Genomic DNA, 17,464 nt, shown 5'->3' on the forward strand with positions numbered 1-17,464 from the left:
GTGCTCCAGCAGAAATCACTGAACCAGCACTCAAAACTCTGCTCACTGTGTGCTTGCCTCACACAGCATGGCCAGAACTGAGGCAGTAATAGGTCTTGTCACTCTGCATGAGTTTCACACCGACCGGTAAGAACTGGGGGTTGTTAGCTTCTATGGGAGATGGTGAATCTCTTAAGGCACTGAAGGTGATGCAGGTTTGAGGCCAAGGGGCTGAAGCTTGATTTTCATGCAAAGCTAGCTATTTAGACAGCTAGATAACTCCATCTATGGCCCTATTTTTAACAGAAGATTAGAGCAGACAATCTCCAGAGGTCCCTTCCAACCTAGACTTTCCTGAAAGAAAATGACAGAATTATACAAATTTTGTCTAAACTGATTTTTTTTTCCATATATGGATAATATGCAGTCTTACCTGCCTATGTCAGAAGAGTAAGGGGATACGGCTTTGTGAGCCTCAGTGGTTTCTGATGAGGAGTGCTAAGATGCCATGCCCTGAAGATCCTACCATGGATCACCTTAAGCCTGCTGGTCTGAATTCTGTAGAGCCACAAAGTTGTCATTGTGCTGTTTTGCAAGGGCCACCTTTAAGGACTTTGTACCTTTAGTCCAGTGCCGGCCAGAAGCGACCTGGAGTGGCTCCTGCAGGACCTCTGCAGCATCCTGGCTAGTGTTCCAGCAAAGGGTTCATTGGCCTGGCATCTCTGCCTTTGCTGAGCTTCATGCTCCAGGTAATCTTCCTGTAAGGTTAACTGTGAGGGAAAGAACTGTGACGAAGGTCTCTGCATGCAATCAAATTTAGTGCAATCTGGTTCAGGCACTCAAGGTTTTTGAAGTCGGGGTACCAGTAAGTTACACAGTTCCTGGTTATATTTCTATTATTCTGCTTCCTGTTCTGAGAGGCTGTATCATTTCAGATTTATGATCTGAACATGCTGCTTTGGAAAGCAATTTTAACCTGTCGTATTTTTGTTCTGCTGGTTTGGCACTGACTCATTTGTCCCTGGCAGTGTACTTTAATGCTAGTGAAGAGAGAGGGAAAATGGTTTTAAGTAAAACTTTTACAGAGTGCTTGCAACCTACTTGTTGAGTCCAAGAGTAGAAACGAGTCTGTTCACCAGCATAATAATGTGCTTTATCACCTGTCTTGAGGGAACATTGCTGGAACCTTTACTACATCAAACGGAGCAGGTGCTGGTCTCCTTCCGCCGGATTCTTTTCCGAGCCCCACGCTTCCACGTAGCTGCTGCCTCGGGCCCGGAGGAAGCGAGGCCAGCGTGGCGTGCCCGCCGCTCCACCTCCCCGTGCCTCAGCCCTCTCACGGCCAAACACCCTCCGCCTCACACCCTTGTCCCGCTACCCCCGGCAAGACGGTTAACGTGCCCAACGGAAAGCGCTGACGCAGCAGAGCAGCTCGTCTCCAGGGTAACGGGGAGGCGGCGGACGGGCCAGGACGCGAGCATAACCCCGCCTCGCGCCACGCCAGCAACCGCAGGCCGCGCCCTGCCGGGTTCGAGGGGGCGCGCGCTGCCTGGCCGCCTCCGGGGCGGGGCGGAACCTGCGGCAGCGGCGTGAGGCGTCCCGCTGGCGCGGGCCGGTGGTAACGGCAGCGACCGCCGTCCTTCGCAGCCCTCCCGCCTCGCTCCCTCCGCCTGCCGTCCGGCGCCATGTGCGAGCCCAGCAAGCAGGACATTGCCGCCATCTTCAAGCGGCTCCGTTCCGTCCCCACCAACAAGGTAAGGGTTCCGGGGCCGAGGGAGGCGGCAGCGGCTGCGCTCCGCCGTTGTGACACGTCGCACTGCCGGCGGGGCGGGGGAGTACCCGCCGACCGTCACGCCCCGCCGAGCCACCGGCGCCCCGGTCCGGCTGCCCACTGCTGGGGGTCGGCGCTGTGAGAGGCGGGAAGGGCCGGGCGGGCGGGGGCGGCTTGTCCCGGTGGTGGGGAAAGCCCTTCTCGGCCTTGGCTCGGGCAGCCCGCTGGGCTGCGCTGGGATGCGCTGGGCGTTCTGGGCTCAGCCCTTAATTCATAATGTCATAGAGTGGTTTAGAGTTGGAAGGGACCTTAAAGATCATCTAGTTCCAGTCACCCTGCGATGGACAGGGACACCTCCCACTAGACTAATTAGGGGGGTGCAGCTCCTTTTGGGTACCTGGTGTGTAAGAATTGCTGGAAGGAGGGTCAGCTTGGCTAAAAATAAAAATCAGGTTCCAAAACAGTGACAAACTAGAATACTGAATGTGCTTCAATGTGTTTCAGTGCCGACTTTAGTTTTTCAGTGGTGTGGAGCCCTGTTAGTTTTTTAGTATCCGTTATGTGTGAAGGTGTGCAGTGGCTAGCTGTGAACTGGGAAAGGTGCCTCAGACCACAAGGTGACACAGCAGGAGCTATGTGCTCCTGTGCTGCTTTTTAGTGCCGTCTGCTCCATTGTATTGGCTTTATGACATACACTGGGAATGTGTCTGAAAAACACTAGGAAACTTCGGATTAGCATTGTGAAGAAACGCCTTGGTTTTGTTCTATGGGAGTATGAATCTGGAGGTCTGTCTTTAGTCGAAAACTGACTTCCACACTTTGAGCGCAGATCGTTTAGATTGTATGGGTAATGGACACACATCTGGCTTCTGAAAAAGCAGAGCTCAAAGATAAGCACACACCCATTGGTTTCTAACACAAGTATTCCTAAAAACTTCCTTTGCAGTGGGGTAAAAAGTTAATCAAGGAAAGATCCTGGTCCCAACAGGGCAGGGTGAAGAGAGATCTTTTACAAGCTCCTGAAATTCACTGGCACTGTGTCTAAGAGATTCATTAGTTCTCTAATGCTATTGTGATGCTTTTTCCTGTACTGGGATCACAAGAGAATCAGAAAATATTGGCCACAGGTGGCAAGGGTTGAAAGCCTGAAGATGGAGTGCCTCAAACAGTTCCCCTGTACTGAACTCATCGTTACCATGTTAATAATTACCATGTTAATAAGTTGGATGTGGTACCCGTGGTTGCTCAGGCATATCTGTCTGTCCTTGCTGTCATGTCAGGTGCTACGTAGAAATTTAGTGCCAATGTTGACAAAGCAATACTGGCACAATATGTGCTGCCATTCAGACTAGGTCAGTTTGAAAGAAATAGTTTAGGCGCAGAGATCTCATTAACACTGCAGTGAAGCACATTCTTGTTGATCTGTAAAGACAGAGAGGGAGGAGAGCATGGAACATCAACAGCTTAGATCTCACAATTCTCCTGTGGTCTTGTATCTGCCCAGTCTTCTTAAGTAGAAGTTGTTGCTGACATCAGTCTATCCTCTTGTGTTTGATTACATCTTGTTTTGTTTCCTTTCTCTTGTGTTCCTCTTATTCAGTCTGCCCCTTTTATTTGTAGGGCTTTCCTGCTTGGAAAGAAAGACATGTGAAAGTGCAAATATTGGAAAGGTTCTGCATTAAAAGCTTAGTAATATGCTTTAACTGTTTTGTTTACATGCACAGTTGGGGAAGAACTGGTATCTCTTCTGTGCAGCATCTGGGATTAATGACTGCCTACTATAAGCAGGGACGTTCATTTACACTGTGCTAGGTGCTCCACAGTAGTTCTTAGTACAAATGATCTTAGGAAAATAATTCTCATTTAAGTAAATGTGTGGTGTAATTTGTGGATTATAGTGTTTAAGATGATATTTGAGTAATTGTCTTGAAATTTACATAGCTGTAATTTGGTCTTAGTTTCCTTTATGAGAAATAGGTTTTTTTGCTTTCTTGGTGTGTCTTTGGGTATTTTGTAATATACAGCTGCCTGACGACATTTAACAAACATATCACAATTATTAAATAGGATGTATTTTGTACATATAAAAATGTTCATAGTCCTTAAGCTACTTGATTTTGTTAACTTGAGCATTTGTAAAGCTCACCTGTTTTGAAGACTTGCACCCTTAGGCTGTGCTATATAGTCTTTTTTTAATCTGGCATTGATCTTTTCCTCTGAACCTGTTAGTTTTTCATTCTCTTCTCTCTGGTTCTTTCTTTTCATTTGTTGATGGTAGTATTCAAGTCCCTGCTTGGACACCCAGATCAGGGATATGTGTGTTGTGGTGGTTTATCAGTTGTTCAGTGTGTGTTGTGGGTGTGGTATTTTGTCCCAGAGCAGAGTGTAGTATATCATGTCTCACCTAAATCATTTTAGGACAGTGTCAGTTCCAAAATGGGCAGTCCCGTCTTCTTCCTGTGGCAAACACTCCTGTTCCCTCCCTTACATTGGCATTTCTGGTCATGTGGCTGTGATGTGAGTTGGACCTACCTTTGCTCTGAGTCAAAGCGGTGCAGTGCTGTTTTCGAGTAGGATCAAGAAGTGTGATTATTATTACTGATGCAAGAGAAGAAGGAAAGTATATCTGGATACGGTGGCTGGGAACTAAGAGAGTAGCTGCTTGGATTTACATCAGCTTCGACCAAGTGTGAAACTGCCTCCTGAGTTTTAGCTGGTTTAGTGTTCAGGCAGCTAGCTGTATGGTAGCTTTGCATGCTAGGAATGGCAAGCACAAGGAGATGCGGAGCTACCCTGTGGCAGTACCCCCACTAGATGGGAAGTTGAAAGCATCTATGTAACTGTGACCACAGGGATAAGCTTGCTGAACCTGCTCACCTCTTCTGAAGTGACAAAACTGTTTCTGTAGGCTGTATGTTATTACATTTCCATATCCAATAACGATATATATTATGTATGTATTTATTAGCATAGATATCTTGTGCAAGGTGGATGTTGTATGATCTAATGAGTGCTTGCTGTGGATTATAGCCAAATCTTTGTGTTTGCTCTGGTACAAACATCTCAAGTAGGGCTTTTGCTCTTTTTTTTTTTTCAAAGTGACTGTTACTGAATCTAGGCTGTCCTGAAATGCTTTAACACAAAATAAGCAACAAGAATGCAAGTGTATTTTAAAAGCAATAGATTACTTAAACATATCCTTTAAATTTATTTTCTATAATTACTTTGATATATTAATTGTACCTAAATCAGTACAGAAAATATACTGTATCTGCTTTTAAGATAGAAGCAATTTCATAGGGTGGCTGTGAAATTGGTTTTATTTCTTTCCTAATTCTTGTTAAATTTTCTGTGGTGGGAAGCACCACAATTGAGAAAACTAAACAAAATTAGTCTAAATATTAATGAAATATGCTTGTATTTTTGTTGTTCTTATATTACTTTCACAAGAAAATTAGATGTTCCTGCTTGCATCACAATCCTAAAAGCTATAGTTTTAAAGCATATGAGTAATTTTCACAGGTGTCTGGTAAATAGCTGATAGAGATGCCTGCATAAGTGAAGATACTGAGCTATACTGCTATGTGGCAGCTAGCTTTCTAGGTGATGTAATTGACTTTCAAGGTGTTGAAATTAAGAAGTGCTTATAATTGTATCGGTGAGGAGGATCTTTAGGGATGTTTATAACTGAAATTTTGTAAACATGGGTTTTTTTTAACCACCTGCTGATACTCAAGATTCTTGTTTTCTGTTTTTACTCCAGGGAATTTCCACAGGACTTAACAACTGTAAGTCTGCTTCGCACTCTTTCATTAGAAGTGAGACCAGGGCTGTTCTGTTAGCTTTGGTTTCAAGCAGAATCTTCTCTTGTTTTGTTTTCCCCATCCTCCTTTTGCCTTTTTAAGAAAAAGCCTGAAAATAGACAATTTAAAATGAAGACAAGGCTCATGTTGTTTTTTAAGCAACCACTTCAAAGAATGGAGAGAATTAGAAAAAAGATAATGAGTTCTGACTTCTCAGGCTGTGTGTCTTCTTAGCATATGGCGTACATGAAGAGTTACTCATTCATCTTTTTCCTCACTCCCTGTATTTTGTTCTTGCACCTGTGCTTGTTTCAGGGGCTCCCTCTAATCCTTCCTTTTGTCACTCATTCTGTGTAGCTTTTATCTTATTTCTTCTTGCTGCTATATGTCAGTATACTTCTACATACAACAGTGGGATACATAAATGACTTAGCATTAATAAATATTAAGTCTCTGTTGAGAGAAAAAGAGGCGACTTGCACATGCAGGAACTGTGACCTCCGTGCTTTCTGTTTGTGTTGCTAGTCATTAGCCTAACTTAAGCTCAGACTTAAAACATTCTTATGTTGGAAGAGCTAATGCTGGGTCTGCTGGTAAACTTTGCTTGTGCTTGGTAAATTTGGACTGTACAAATTTAAATAGACCTGCATTAAAATGAGGAGTTAGCCTCAAACTGCTCCTGGGCTTGTAATTGAAATTAATTTGTTTGAATGATAGGTGAGCTGACCTGAGTGCAAACTCAGGTCTTGTTTGACTGGGTACGTACAAAAAAAATAGAGACAAAAGTCTCTGTTTTAGTTATGTGAATGGGGTTTCTAGCAAGGAGACTTCTTTTTATTTTTCCAGCCTGATGAGGAGGTGCTGGAAGCATTATGGCCTGCTTGTAGGGTGTACCATATGTCCCCAGCTGACTCAAAAAACCCTTTTTTTTTTCTTTTTTTCTTTCTGCATATAGCTAGAACTTCCCTTGCTATCTGAGAATGCATTAAATTTATAGGAGGATGTTAAATGATAAAGTTGCAGATTGGAACTCTATCAATTTTTGTGTAAAACTTGTCTCTCTGTGGAGTTATTTCTTAATAGATGCTACTGACTGTACCCCTAGATGCTTTTACTGTAGAAGTACTTCTTTGCAGCCCATATAAATACCACTGAAAAAGCATCAATCAGATAATGAAGTGCTTTCATACAGGAATAGGAGCATGCACATGGCATTAACTAGGAATAGCTATTTCTCTTTAAATTGGTGTTCTTCCTTGCATTTGAAAATTGGTTTGCATCAGATAAATTTTTGTTCTTGCTTTCCTTGTCCAAAGAAGTACAAAATTCGAAATAACCAAAACAGGACTTGAAAGTTGTGATCTGCAGACCTGTAAAGTATGTGAGATGTAGACACAGATACCTCTTGTAGTTTTGGCTGAATGTTAGGAGTCTAACGTGGTGGCAGAGGACAAGAAAAATTTGCATTTGTCTATGCACTAATTATGGGCTTATTTGCTTTTTAACCAGTCTATGTTATGAACATATTGCTGATGCAGCAATACATGTGTGGTACATCATACAGTCTTGTCTGCCAGAGGGTGCTTGCTTGGCTAGGCAGTACACAGCATGGACACTTTCTTCACACAGCTGGATTTCGGTGGCTTGCTCTAAGGGTCAAGGACTCTATATAGGAAACTAGGTAATGGTATCATTAGTGCTGCTGATAACTTCAGTGACATGTACATTCTCAGGAAAGAGTAGATGCAGTGGTACATCATGAAGAGAGACAGCCCTTGGGAAGATATTTCTTAAACGCTTCCATATTTCAGTAGTGCTGGAAGTACTGCGTTAAATGCGTATTTGAACTAGGCTGAGGTGGGTTATCTGACCCACGGTTTCTCAAACTGTGGCCCCTGTGTACGCTGGTTATAGTTGGAAACTGAGAAGGCACGTAGTCCTGTCTAGTTAGGGCAAAGATACACAAGTGTGGACAGATTGTGTAACTCCTCTTTATAGTTATAATACTAGGATAATATGAAGTTGTCATGTCAACAGATGCCATAAGGATGAGTTAATTAAGTTTGATCACTGCCAGGGTGTTAGTGTGACCTATAACACGTCTATAAGACATGGTTATGCTCAAGTCCTGTTACTGATCTTTATTTTCTTTAAGGTATGTTTTGACTGTGGAGCAAAGAACCCTAGCTGGGCAAGCATAACATATGGAGTTTTCCTCTGTATTGATTGTTCAGGGACCCATCGATCACTTGGTGTTCATTTGAGTTTCATTAGGTAAGTAATTTGTGTATTTTTATAGTAAAAATGGCATCTTTTAATGTTTTTGTTTGTTCAGACACCTGCTCAAAGAGGAAAATCCATTCTTCTCTCAACCACTGATTCAGATCTTTTTAATGTTTGTATTGGCTTTGATGTATCTCATAGCTGCTGGGGAGTTAGGTAAATAGGTAGAGTTCAGCAGAATTTGTACCGTGCATCCATTCCCATTACCTGCTTGTCGTGTTAGTAATGCACATTTGTTGGCAGGTCTGTTTCTACACTGAAGATGATGAAAATGAAGAATAGAGTAAACATATTGAAGTGTTTTATCATTCCTCCAAATTAAGACTGAGACAAATACTAGTTATCTTCAACATGTTATTATTATCTTCAGCAGTGATAATGCAGTGATAATGCAGTGATAATGCAGTGATAATGCAGTGATAACATATACAGTGATATAGTCAGACCCCCATCGAGCCAGTTCAGACAGCTAAATAGCATTTTGCCAGCTTTGCTCCCTGAAGTAGTTCATTATGGTATCACCTGAGTGCTAGTACTGGGGTAGTGTAAAGAGCTATCCTTTTGGCAGCTGTTTATCTCAATCAGTCAGTTGGTGCAGTAAATCTGCACCCTGAGCTTGTCACGTTTCAGGTTAGTATCCTAACCGATGGCCTGGGGGCCTTTTTGGCCAAATAATTAATTACATATTTGAAATGTAAGGTTCTGCTTGGAGTGAGTGCATTCAAAAATGAATTGCAGATAAAAATAGCTGTTTTCCATCAACTAAAATTCTTCCTCTGCTGCCTTTTCATTGTATACAAGAGTGTTAGAAGAGGCCTCTCAAGAATCCATTCCTAATGATCACAGTATTCATTTTTTTCATACTCACTGAGCCCAAAATTTTTGTGGTGATATGACATTCAAATTGTCAGTTTGTCCATGACACATATGTGATTGTCACTGCTGTTGACAGAGTTCAAATGTGATTCCTGAAAATGTATCTTATTAGTGCTTTTTAAAAGGGAGAACTTGCACTCTTTTCAAGCTTTTACAGTTTGAAAAACTGTGGCAGTTTTATGTGACTTCATTGATTTGTTTTGCACACTGTGTATTGTTGAAGATTTTTTTTTCCATAGCTGCATGCTTTTCACTTTAGAAGAGGGGGGGAGAAACACTTTACAAAAAAAAAAAAGGTGGAGAGATTTTAAATTGCTTTGGAGATAACATTAAAAATGTTTCCTGCTGTTTAGATCTACAGAACTGGATTCCAATTGGTCTTGGTTTCAGCTGAGATGCATGCAAGTTGGAGGAAATGCAAATGCTGTATGTACTCCTAAGAATTTGCTTTGCACGTTGAAGCTTGTTAGTCTTGGAAGCTATTGTCTGTACTTATTGTCTCTTTTTCTTTTTTTTTTTTCCCCCTTGTTTTTAAGAATTCCTTTGAACGTTGACTTCATCCACCATACTTCTTGCAACTTTTCAATCTTGGTATAATCTGCAAATGTTTTATTTTTTCTTACAAGTCATTAATAAAAATCACTGAAAACGCCAGACTAGATTCCTTGTCAATATATGTCTAATTTAACAGGGAAACATTAACAACTGCTGAAAGTTGGCTTTTCAACAGCCCATAAACCTAGTTTATGGGCATCTTCCTGTGACATGTTTCCTTACATTATGAAAATATCATGCTGAAAATTTATGAAGTTTTGTCTTTCTACTTGGATGTCACTGTTCTCTATCACACATTGTACCAAGAGGTGTAATATACCCGCAGCCACCCCTCAAATACCTCACATTCACAATGGCCTGTTTTGGATTGCCTAGGAAGGTTATTTAAAGACCAGTTTAGTAAACTGTCCGGGCCTTTTAAAAAATAAAATTAAAGTGGTTTTTTTAATGCAATTAAAAGAAAAATTCCCTTTTTGCTCCAACTAAAGGCCAAATTCTGTTTTTACTAACTACTGTTTAGAAGCACTATCAGATTAAAATTAATCATTTGTATTCTATAATTTATATTCTATTTGGAGTTTCTGTTGGTTTATTTATACATAAAGAGGTTACCAGAATGGAGTTTTCTTTTTTTATTTTGGAGATCTACATAGACTTCATAATTTAAAAAGATTAGATTTAGGTAGAGGAGCAGAGTATTTTGCTGCATTGTGATATATTTTCATGTTAAATGGGATTAGTTTTTAAACATGTTTCTCATAGCATCTCAGCCTGACGATGCTGCATCTTGGGTAACAGCAGTCTGAGCTTCATAGCTATGTATCAGATTGCTAGAAAATCTGAAGTGTTCTTAGTTCCCTTTGTTTTCAGAATAAAAAAAATGAAAAAAGCTCTGAATGTCAAGTTCATAGGTGTGTATATATTTAAATGCAAAAATGCATTTTGGCATCTGTGATGTTTATAACTGTTTCTGTCGTAATCACAGAAGTTGACTGTCATTATCTCTCTCCTGCATGGCTGTTGCCTAATCTTTATATGAAGTCTGGTACTTGTATACTAGATTTATGCTTTGCAATTGCAGCATATGAGGTCATAACCTTAGCTTATCTAGACTTACTGATCCTATCAGAAACTTGTTTCTTATGTTTTACTGTAATAGTCTGACATGTTCTTCTGTGCAAGAATGTATGGTATGATTTGCTAGTGAATTCTACATACTGCAAAATTTTTTTTTTGATCTTTCAAATAACTTGTGGAACTCTGATACAAATGTATTGATTTGCTTTTGTTTCAAGATCCTAAATCGGAATAAAATTTTTCGTTTATATGAATACACAAGCATACAAATATATATGACTACATATGTATGTGCATACACACACTTTTCTTTTGAAGGAAGACCATTTTTATAAAGTCATTTTAATGCTATTGAATGTACATTGTTCTCTCTAGCATGCTAGAGATGAAGCCAAGCAATGCCTTTTAGAATATCAGGAATGTCCTTTGAAGCACAGGTATTAGCAATCAATTTTACCTCTTCCTTTCTACAGTTAATTTCAGAACTAGGATTCTTTGTATATGATTGCAGGTTTGCATTTGTATATGCCTTTAAAAGATCCCACTAATGTATTTGGGTTTTCTATTGTTTTATTTATACATAAAGAGGTTGCCAGAACAGAGTTTTCTTTTTATTTTGGAGATCTACATAGACGCCATAATTTAAAAGATTAAATTTCGGTAGAGAAGCAGGGTATTTTTCTGCATTGTGATATAATTTATGTTAAATGGGATTAGTTCTTAAACCTGTTTCTCATAGCATTTTCTGTCTTCTTCATAGTCTGCTTTTTTCCATCAACATGGATGCACAACAAATGATACTAATGCAAAGTATAACAGTCGTGGTGCTCAGCTTTACAAGGAGAAGATTAAATCTCTTGCAACACAGGCAACAAGAAAGCATGGTACTGATGTGAGTAGTGTGTGTCCTGTGTCATTAAGATTTCTGAAAAACTTTATCTTCTTTCCCCCTAGAGTAATTTTAAGTTTCTAATTAGTAATGCAGAAGATTATCTGTCTTCGAAAGGTACTGATACACATTGCAGTGAAAAGGCAAGCTGGGGAGTAGGTTATTTGTAACTTACCTTTTTTGTTGGGAAAAATAATATTGAGAGAGCTCAACTGGATACTTCAGGATCATTTCTGGGTTATTCAAAACATTAATTTTAACATTTGCAGTAACTTGTAGGAGTTGTAGGCAGAAACTTAAGGTATTCTTCAAAATGGAAACTTCTTTGTTTGCGGGTATGCTGCAAAATCATACTTGTGGTATTGCGTAACAAAAATGTCAGCACTCCTCCACGAACTATATAGTGTTTTTATTTTTGCTTATCTGGAACAGAATTATTATTAAGAAGTATAGCATGTAAAAATGTAAACGTGCTATAAGGAATTAGCTACAAAATATTTGTGATTTAAGTGGGATTTGTTTTGAACAGGTAAACGTGTGTTTTTGCTTCTTTCCCTACAAAAATAATATTTGAAAAATTAGCAAGTTATGTATGTCATGAATTTTCTGTTCACCATTAAAAATGCTGAAATGGTTCATGCATGCTGTCAAAACATTGTTAGATTGTTGACAAGAAGACATTATTAGCAAAGTATGCAGAATTACTTTGCTGAGGTATTAAATAAGTTTGACAACAGTTCTTTTCCGCGAACACAGAAAGCATGTTTTGATTGTTTAATTCAGCTTGTTAAAGTCTGTGACTGATTCATTTGAAGTTGATCAGATGCTTAAAAGAAAAGCGAGAAAGTTTTGGGGTTTTTTCTAATCTATGCATCAAAGCATGAAATTAAATGGATTATAATAATTCTATATTATAAATGTTATAGACAATATAGTTCACATCCCTAACTTCAGAGAATCATAGAATTTCCTAGGTTGGAAGGGACCTTTCAGATCATCTAGTCCAACCATCAACCTAAATCTGCCAAAACCCATCACTAAACTATATCTCTAACCACTATATCTACCTGTCTTTTAAATACCTACAGGGATGGTGCCTCAACCACTTCCCTTGGCAGCCTGTTCCAATGCTTAATAACCCTTTCAGTGTAAAAATTTTTCCTAATATCCAGTCTAAACCTCCCCTTGCACAGCTTGAGGCTGTTTCCTCTTGTCCTATCACCTGTTACTTGGGAGAAGAGACCGACCTCACCTCTCTACAACTTCCTTTCAGGTAGTTGTAAAGAGTGATAAGGTCTCCCCTCAGCCTCCTTATCTCTAGGCTAAACAACCCCATCTCCCTCAGCCACTCCTCATACGACTTGTGTATTTCTGGAATATTTGTTTTGACTTACTAAACAGCTTTAGATATAAAATGTGTTCAAGTAAATATACTATACCATGTGCATTTAAGTTGACACTTTGAAGAACTGTAATTATTTTGCTCCAATTACAGATTCCATCCAATTGAATTGTTTGATATTAATTATTTTAAAATTTTAGTAAATATATTTTTTAATGATGTACTGCAAGCTTAAGTGATTATGTGCTGTATAAATTGAAGTAAATCACTCAGATAATTAGATTTAGTACTAATCATCCCCCCCCTCTGTCACATTTTAAAAAATTTCTTCTCCGTCTTACTGATAGTGTCAACTGTTCAATGATGAGGTAAGCTTGTTGCACATTCAGTAATCTTTTTGACAGAGGTCATTATTTTTGGTCATGTATCTTTTGCACATAGTAGAAAGAACCATGAGAAATTATTTGCCTGTGAGTAACCTTGGAGTACAGATCACAGGTTACAGTCCTGTCCTGCACAATGCTAAGAATAACCTGTGGCACTGTGGGCCCTCCAGCCCACCCTGAGATCAGGCATTGCTCAAACCTGTTAGCATCTTGCAAAACTCTGCTTTAACTGTAGCAGAGGTTTTGGGACTCTGCAACTAGATGTGAAAATTGATCTGAGTACCAAACCACACTGATGCAATTCTGAAAACTGTTTCCAATGACTATTAGTATTATGTTTCAATTTTTTTTGCTTTGGGCAAAATAAGAATATTAGAGAGAAAATACCTCATATGAGAATATGAAAAAAACTAATTATAAAGCTCTAGTGATACTAAATATTGACAGTATTGCTGCAGCAGAGTTTATACGGAGCATTTTGTTAGGAAGGAAATGGTTAATCTGAAGGAACACATCAAAGATGTATGAAATAAAAAAACAAACAAACAAAACAGGAGTGGCATATATTGAAGCTTGAATAAATTCATAAGGAAAAATCATGTACCATGAAAAAAAAAAATCAATAAATTTTTAACCTGAAAAAAAGAGCGTAGTTTTAAGATTAGTGCATTTGAAAAAAATATATTTATGCAATTGTCCTGTAAAATTCTCTCTCTCTCTCTCTCTCTCTCTCTCTCTCTTAATTCTAGCTGTGGACAGATGGATGTGGAATGCCACCTGTGTCACCTCAAAACAAAGAGGAAGACTTTTTTGCGTCCCATGTTTCTCCCAAGGTATAGATTACATGTATTTACTTCTTGTTAGCTTTCTAAACGCTTAGGTTAACTGTGATCTATGTTGAAGATTAAACCGTGAAAGAAAACGTTATTGAGAAAGGGTAGGTCAGTGAGTTAACATTTATCTGCTTTCCTTTCTGTGGGTCTCAAAATTCTTCCTGGATGTGAACCATTTTCTAAGGTGATAATTTAGAACGACCCAAATAATAGCTAAATGTGGAATGAAAATATATTTTTTTGTAGGCTTACAATTTCCCTTGGGCTCCTGATTCCTTGCTTGGGAGTGCTCTGATTTAAATATACTATGTGATAACTTTGTTTTTTTTATCAGTAAAGCTTAACAGATCTTAAAACTCTTGTTAAGCAGAAGCTTTTTTTTCTTCCTCCAAAACACTTACAGCCTCTTTGAAAATGTTAAAGGCACTTTCATAGAATCACAGAATGTGTTGGGTTGGAAGGGACCTTTAAAGGTCATCTAGTCCAACCCCCCTGCAGTAAGCAGGGACACCTTCAACTCGATCAGGTTGCTCAGAGCCTCATCAAGCCTGGCCTTGAATGTCTCTAGGGATGGGGCCTCCACCACCTCTCTGGGCAGCCTGTGCCAGTGTCTCACCACCCTCATTGTAAAGAACTTCACCCTAATGTCTAATCTAAAGCAACCCTGCTCTAGTTTAAAACCATTACCCCTCATCCTATCGCTACCTGCCCTTGCAAACAGCCCCTCCCCAGCTTTCCTGTGGGCCCCATTCAGGTACTGGAAGGCCGCTATAAGGCCTCCCCAGAGCCTTCTCTTCTCCAGGCTGAACAACCCCAACTCTCTCAGCCTGTCTTCATAGCAGAGGTGCTCCAGCCCTCTGATCATCTTCGTGGCCCTCCGCTGGACCTGCTCCAACATGTCCATGTTGTTCTTGTGCTGAGGGTTCCAGAGCTGGACACAGTACTCCAGGTGGGGTCTGACGAGAGCAGAGTAGAGGGGGAGAATCACCTCTCTCGATCTGCTGGCCATGCTTCTTTTGATGCAGCCCAGGATGCGATTGGCCTTCTGGGCTGCAAGCGCACATTGTTGGCTCCTGTCCAGCTTTTCATCCACCAGTACCCCCAGGTCCTTTTCTGCAGGGCTGCTCTCTATCACGTCGTCCCCCAGCCTGTATTGATAACGGGGATTGTCCCGACCCAAGTGCAGGACCTTGCACTTGGCCTTGTTGAACTTCATAAGGTTTGCTCGGGCCCACCTCTCTAGCTCGTCCAGGTCCCTCTGAATGACATCCCATCCCTCCGGTCTATCAACCGCTATTGCTAATGTTGGTTTTCTTTTATTTGTTCCTACCTCCTTAAGGTGATAGATGGTGTGTTTATTGCCCAGATTAATATTTCAGAGACTCTCGAGTCTGGTATTTTAAAAACACCAGTGAAAACAACTTCAGCAATTGTGATCTTCAACTTAGAGTAGTATTCCTAAATATTACAATAATATTAAGTGTTCTACTATAATTGCTTTCTAGTACAGTTGCAGTCTATGAACACCTAAAACACAAGTATGATTATGAGGCATATTTTTGGGTAGAGAAGAATTCAAAGAGCTTGGGTATATCAGATTAGCCCTTGTGAAAAATCTTCACCAGTTAATATGCATGTTAATTCCCCTGTCATGATGTTATGGTTGTGCATGTGCATAAGCAGCAAGTAATAAAAACCTACGCAAGTTGCTCGTATGTACACCGGGGTAAAGAACACAGCAAAGATGACGTAACTTTTTAGTGACTTTCTAATGTATATGGGATACTTAAGAAAAAAACTGTAATTTAAATGAAAAGTGGTGTGTTTTTTCCTTTTGGTTATTCAGTTGTGACCTTTCAAAATGTAACTTTTTTGTTCTATTTGTGAGGTTTTGAAAATGGTGCATTTTAAAGGGAAATTCAGCCTTTTTGCTATTGATTGGTTTTATTTTAGGAACTTTTACTACAGCCAATATTTGAATGTCATTGAAAAAGTGAAATAGTATTTATATTTTACAGACTGGGGAGGTTGGTGTATTAGTCAGAAATGCTCATTGCAAAGACCAAAAAAACCCAGTTATTGTGAATTCTAGTCAAGTGTCTTTACCAGAAAATCATCTGTCCTGATAATAGAAAAATAAATGGAGTATTTCTGTTTGCAAAAGGCAACTTGGAAGAATACTTGCAGTTGAGTGGGAAGAGCATAAACTGAGGCAAGATAAAGAACTTTAAGCAGAAAAGTGTTGTAAATATTTCTGTGGTTAAGGACGAGAAGTAGGAACTTCATACAAACCCTCTTAAGAGAATGTATGGGTAGGATAAAGTAAATTTTCACAGCAAACTTTTTGGGTAGCTGCAAAGGCAGGAGGGTAGAGACAAGCAGCCTCAGGGCAAGAGATTATTGGGGTATGCATGTTTTGAGAGAGATGTCAGGAAGTTTTGAGATTGAGGTTTTAGGGAATAAATAAGCATGAATTGGCAGTGGCACAGCACTGGTGGAAAAGGTAATAATAAGCTGATATTGTTGTGACCAGGTCACAGACCTGCCAGTTGAAGAGGATGTGTCTGAGGAAAGTGGGAGGACTCATCAGGAAGACTTTGGGAAGACTGCTCACAATCACAAATTAGGTGTTGAAAAATTGGAAGTGCAAGAGCTTAATGTGGGGAGAAAACTTGGTGATTGTATGTAAATAAATGATACAGATTTTCTGTACTGTATTACTGAGTAAAGACAATAGCCAGCATACAATAAATAAATCTAAAGCACAGTTAAAATAGCTGTTATTTTTTTTGATGGTAAACATACTGAAATTCCTGAGAGGGAAACACAGGTGCTCAGGAGTGGTTTGAAACCAGCTTGCTTTTAATAAAGATAGGCATTTCTTCTAACTTTAATAACTGCCCTTCTGAGAACAGGTTTTAAACCTAGAAGCTGTAATCATAAGAATCCAATATTAACTAATCAGTGATGCTTAGGCAGTCTTTGAGCTCAGTGCTCATATTTATTTGCTGTATTCTATTTTGTGTGCACTTTTGAATTTGTGATCTTTTTCAAGGCAAAGAATACACAGTGGGTGGTATCAGAGCCAGTTTCCGTACAGCAGAATACTTCAGAAAATATTCCGGAATGCTATGAAGGTATGACTGATTCTTTGTTAACAATAAGCTGCAGTTTTCTGGTAGTCTCTTTGTTTAGGCTCTTTTTGCACTGCTTTAATAGTTAAATAACCTAACCATGCTAGTAACGCAAGAATTTTGGAGAGGAAGGGCCTTTTAGACAGATTATGCTAGAATGTGAGCCACTGTATGTTCCTTTAATAGAGTTTAATAGAGATACAAATTAAAATTTGAATCAAAAGACTTCAGATCAATCTTTGGGTGCCTGTTGCTCTTTTAGTAACTGGTAAAGCTGTGATAGAAGTAATGTATTACACTAGGTGTATCAAACAGTACAGTGAGTTGAGTTTTGGTATTTTAAGCATTCTAAAGAGCCTTCTAATATTCTTACCCTTGTTATTCATTATCTTTTAGGACCAGTACATGGACCAAGTCTTGATTGCCTTAGCACATCACCAAAAGCTGCATTAGGTAATGAGTGTAAGCAGAAGATAGCAACTGGTATAGTGTACTTAAATACTCATTTGTACAGAGAACATGTGACTGGAAAGAGA

General features: G+C 39.6%; 1 protein-coding gene across 1 annotated transcript in view; it reads left to right on the forward strand.

Moving 5' to 3' along the window:
- The first annotated feature begins 1,435 nt into the window (after positions 1–1,435).
- The window catches only part of ARFGAP3 (ADP ribosylation factor GTPase activating protein 3), a 37,975-nt gene continuing 21,946 nt past the window's right edge, over positions 1,436–17,464 (forward strand). The window contains exons 1-7 of the mRNA XM_063356825.1: positions 1,436–1,733; positions 7,709–7,827; positions 9,066–9,138; positions 11,105–11,236; positions 13,711–13,794; positions 16,850–16,931; positions 17,325–17,381. Of these exons, the coding sequence (XP_063212895.1) occupies positions 1,665–1,733; positions 7,709–7,827; positions 9,066–9,138; positions 11,105–11,236; positions 13,711–13,794; positions 16,850–16,931; positions 17,325–17,381 (616 nt within the window). The 5' untranslated portion in view covers positions 1,436–1,664. The remainder of the gene's footprint in view (positions 1,734–7,708; positions 7,828–9,065; positions 9,139–11,104; positions 11,237–13,710; positions 13,795–16,849; positions 16,932–17,324; positions 17,382–17,464) is intronic.

This window comes from Chroicocephalus ridibundus, chromosome 1 (assembly GCF_963924245.1).
Source record: "Chroicocephalus ridibundus chromosome 1, bChrRid1.1, whole genome shotgun sequence".
Taxonomy (NCBI): Eukaryota; Metazoa; Chordata; class Aves; order Charadriiformes; family Laridae; genus Chroicocephalus; species Chroicocephalus ridibundus.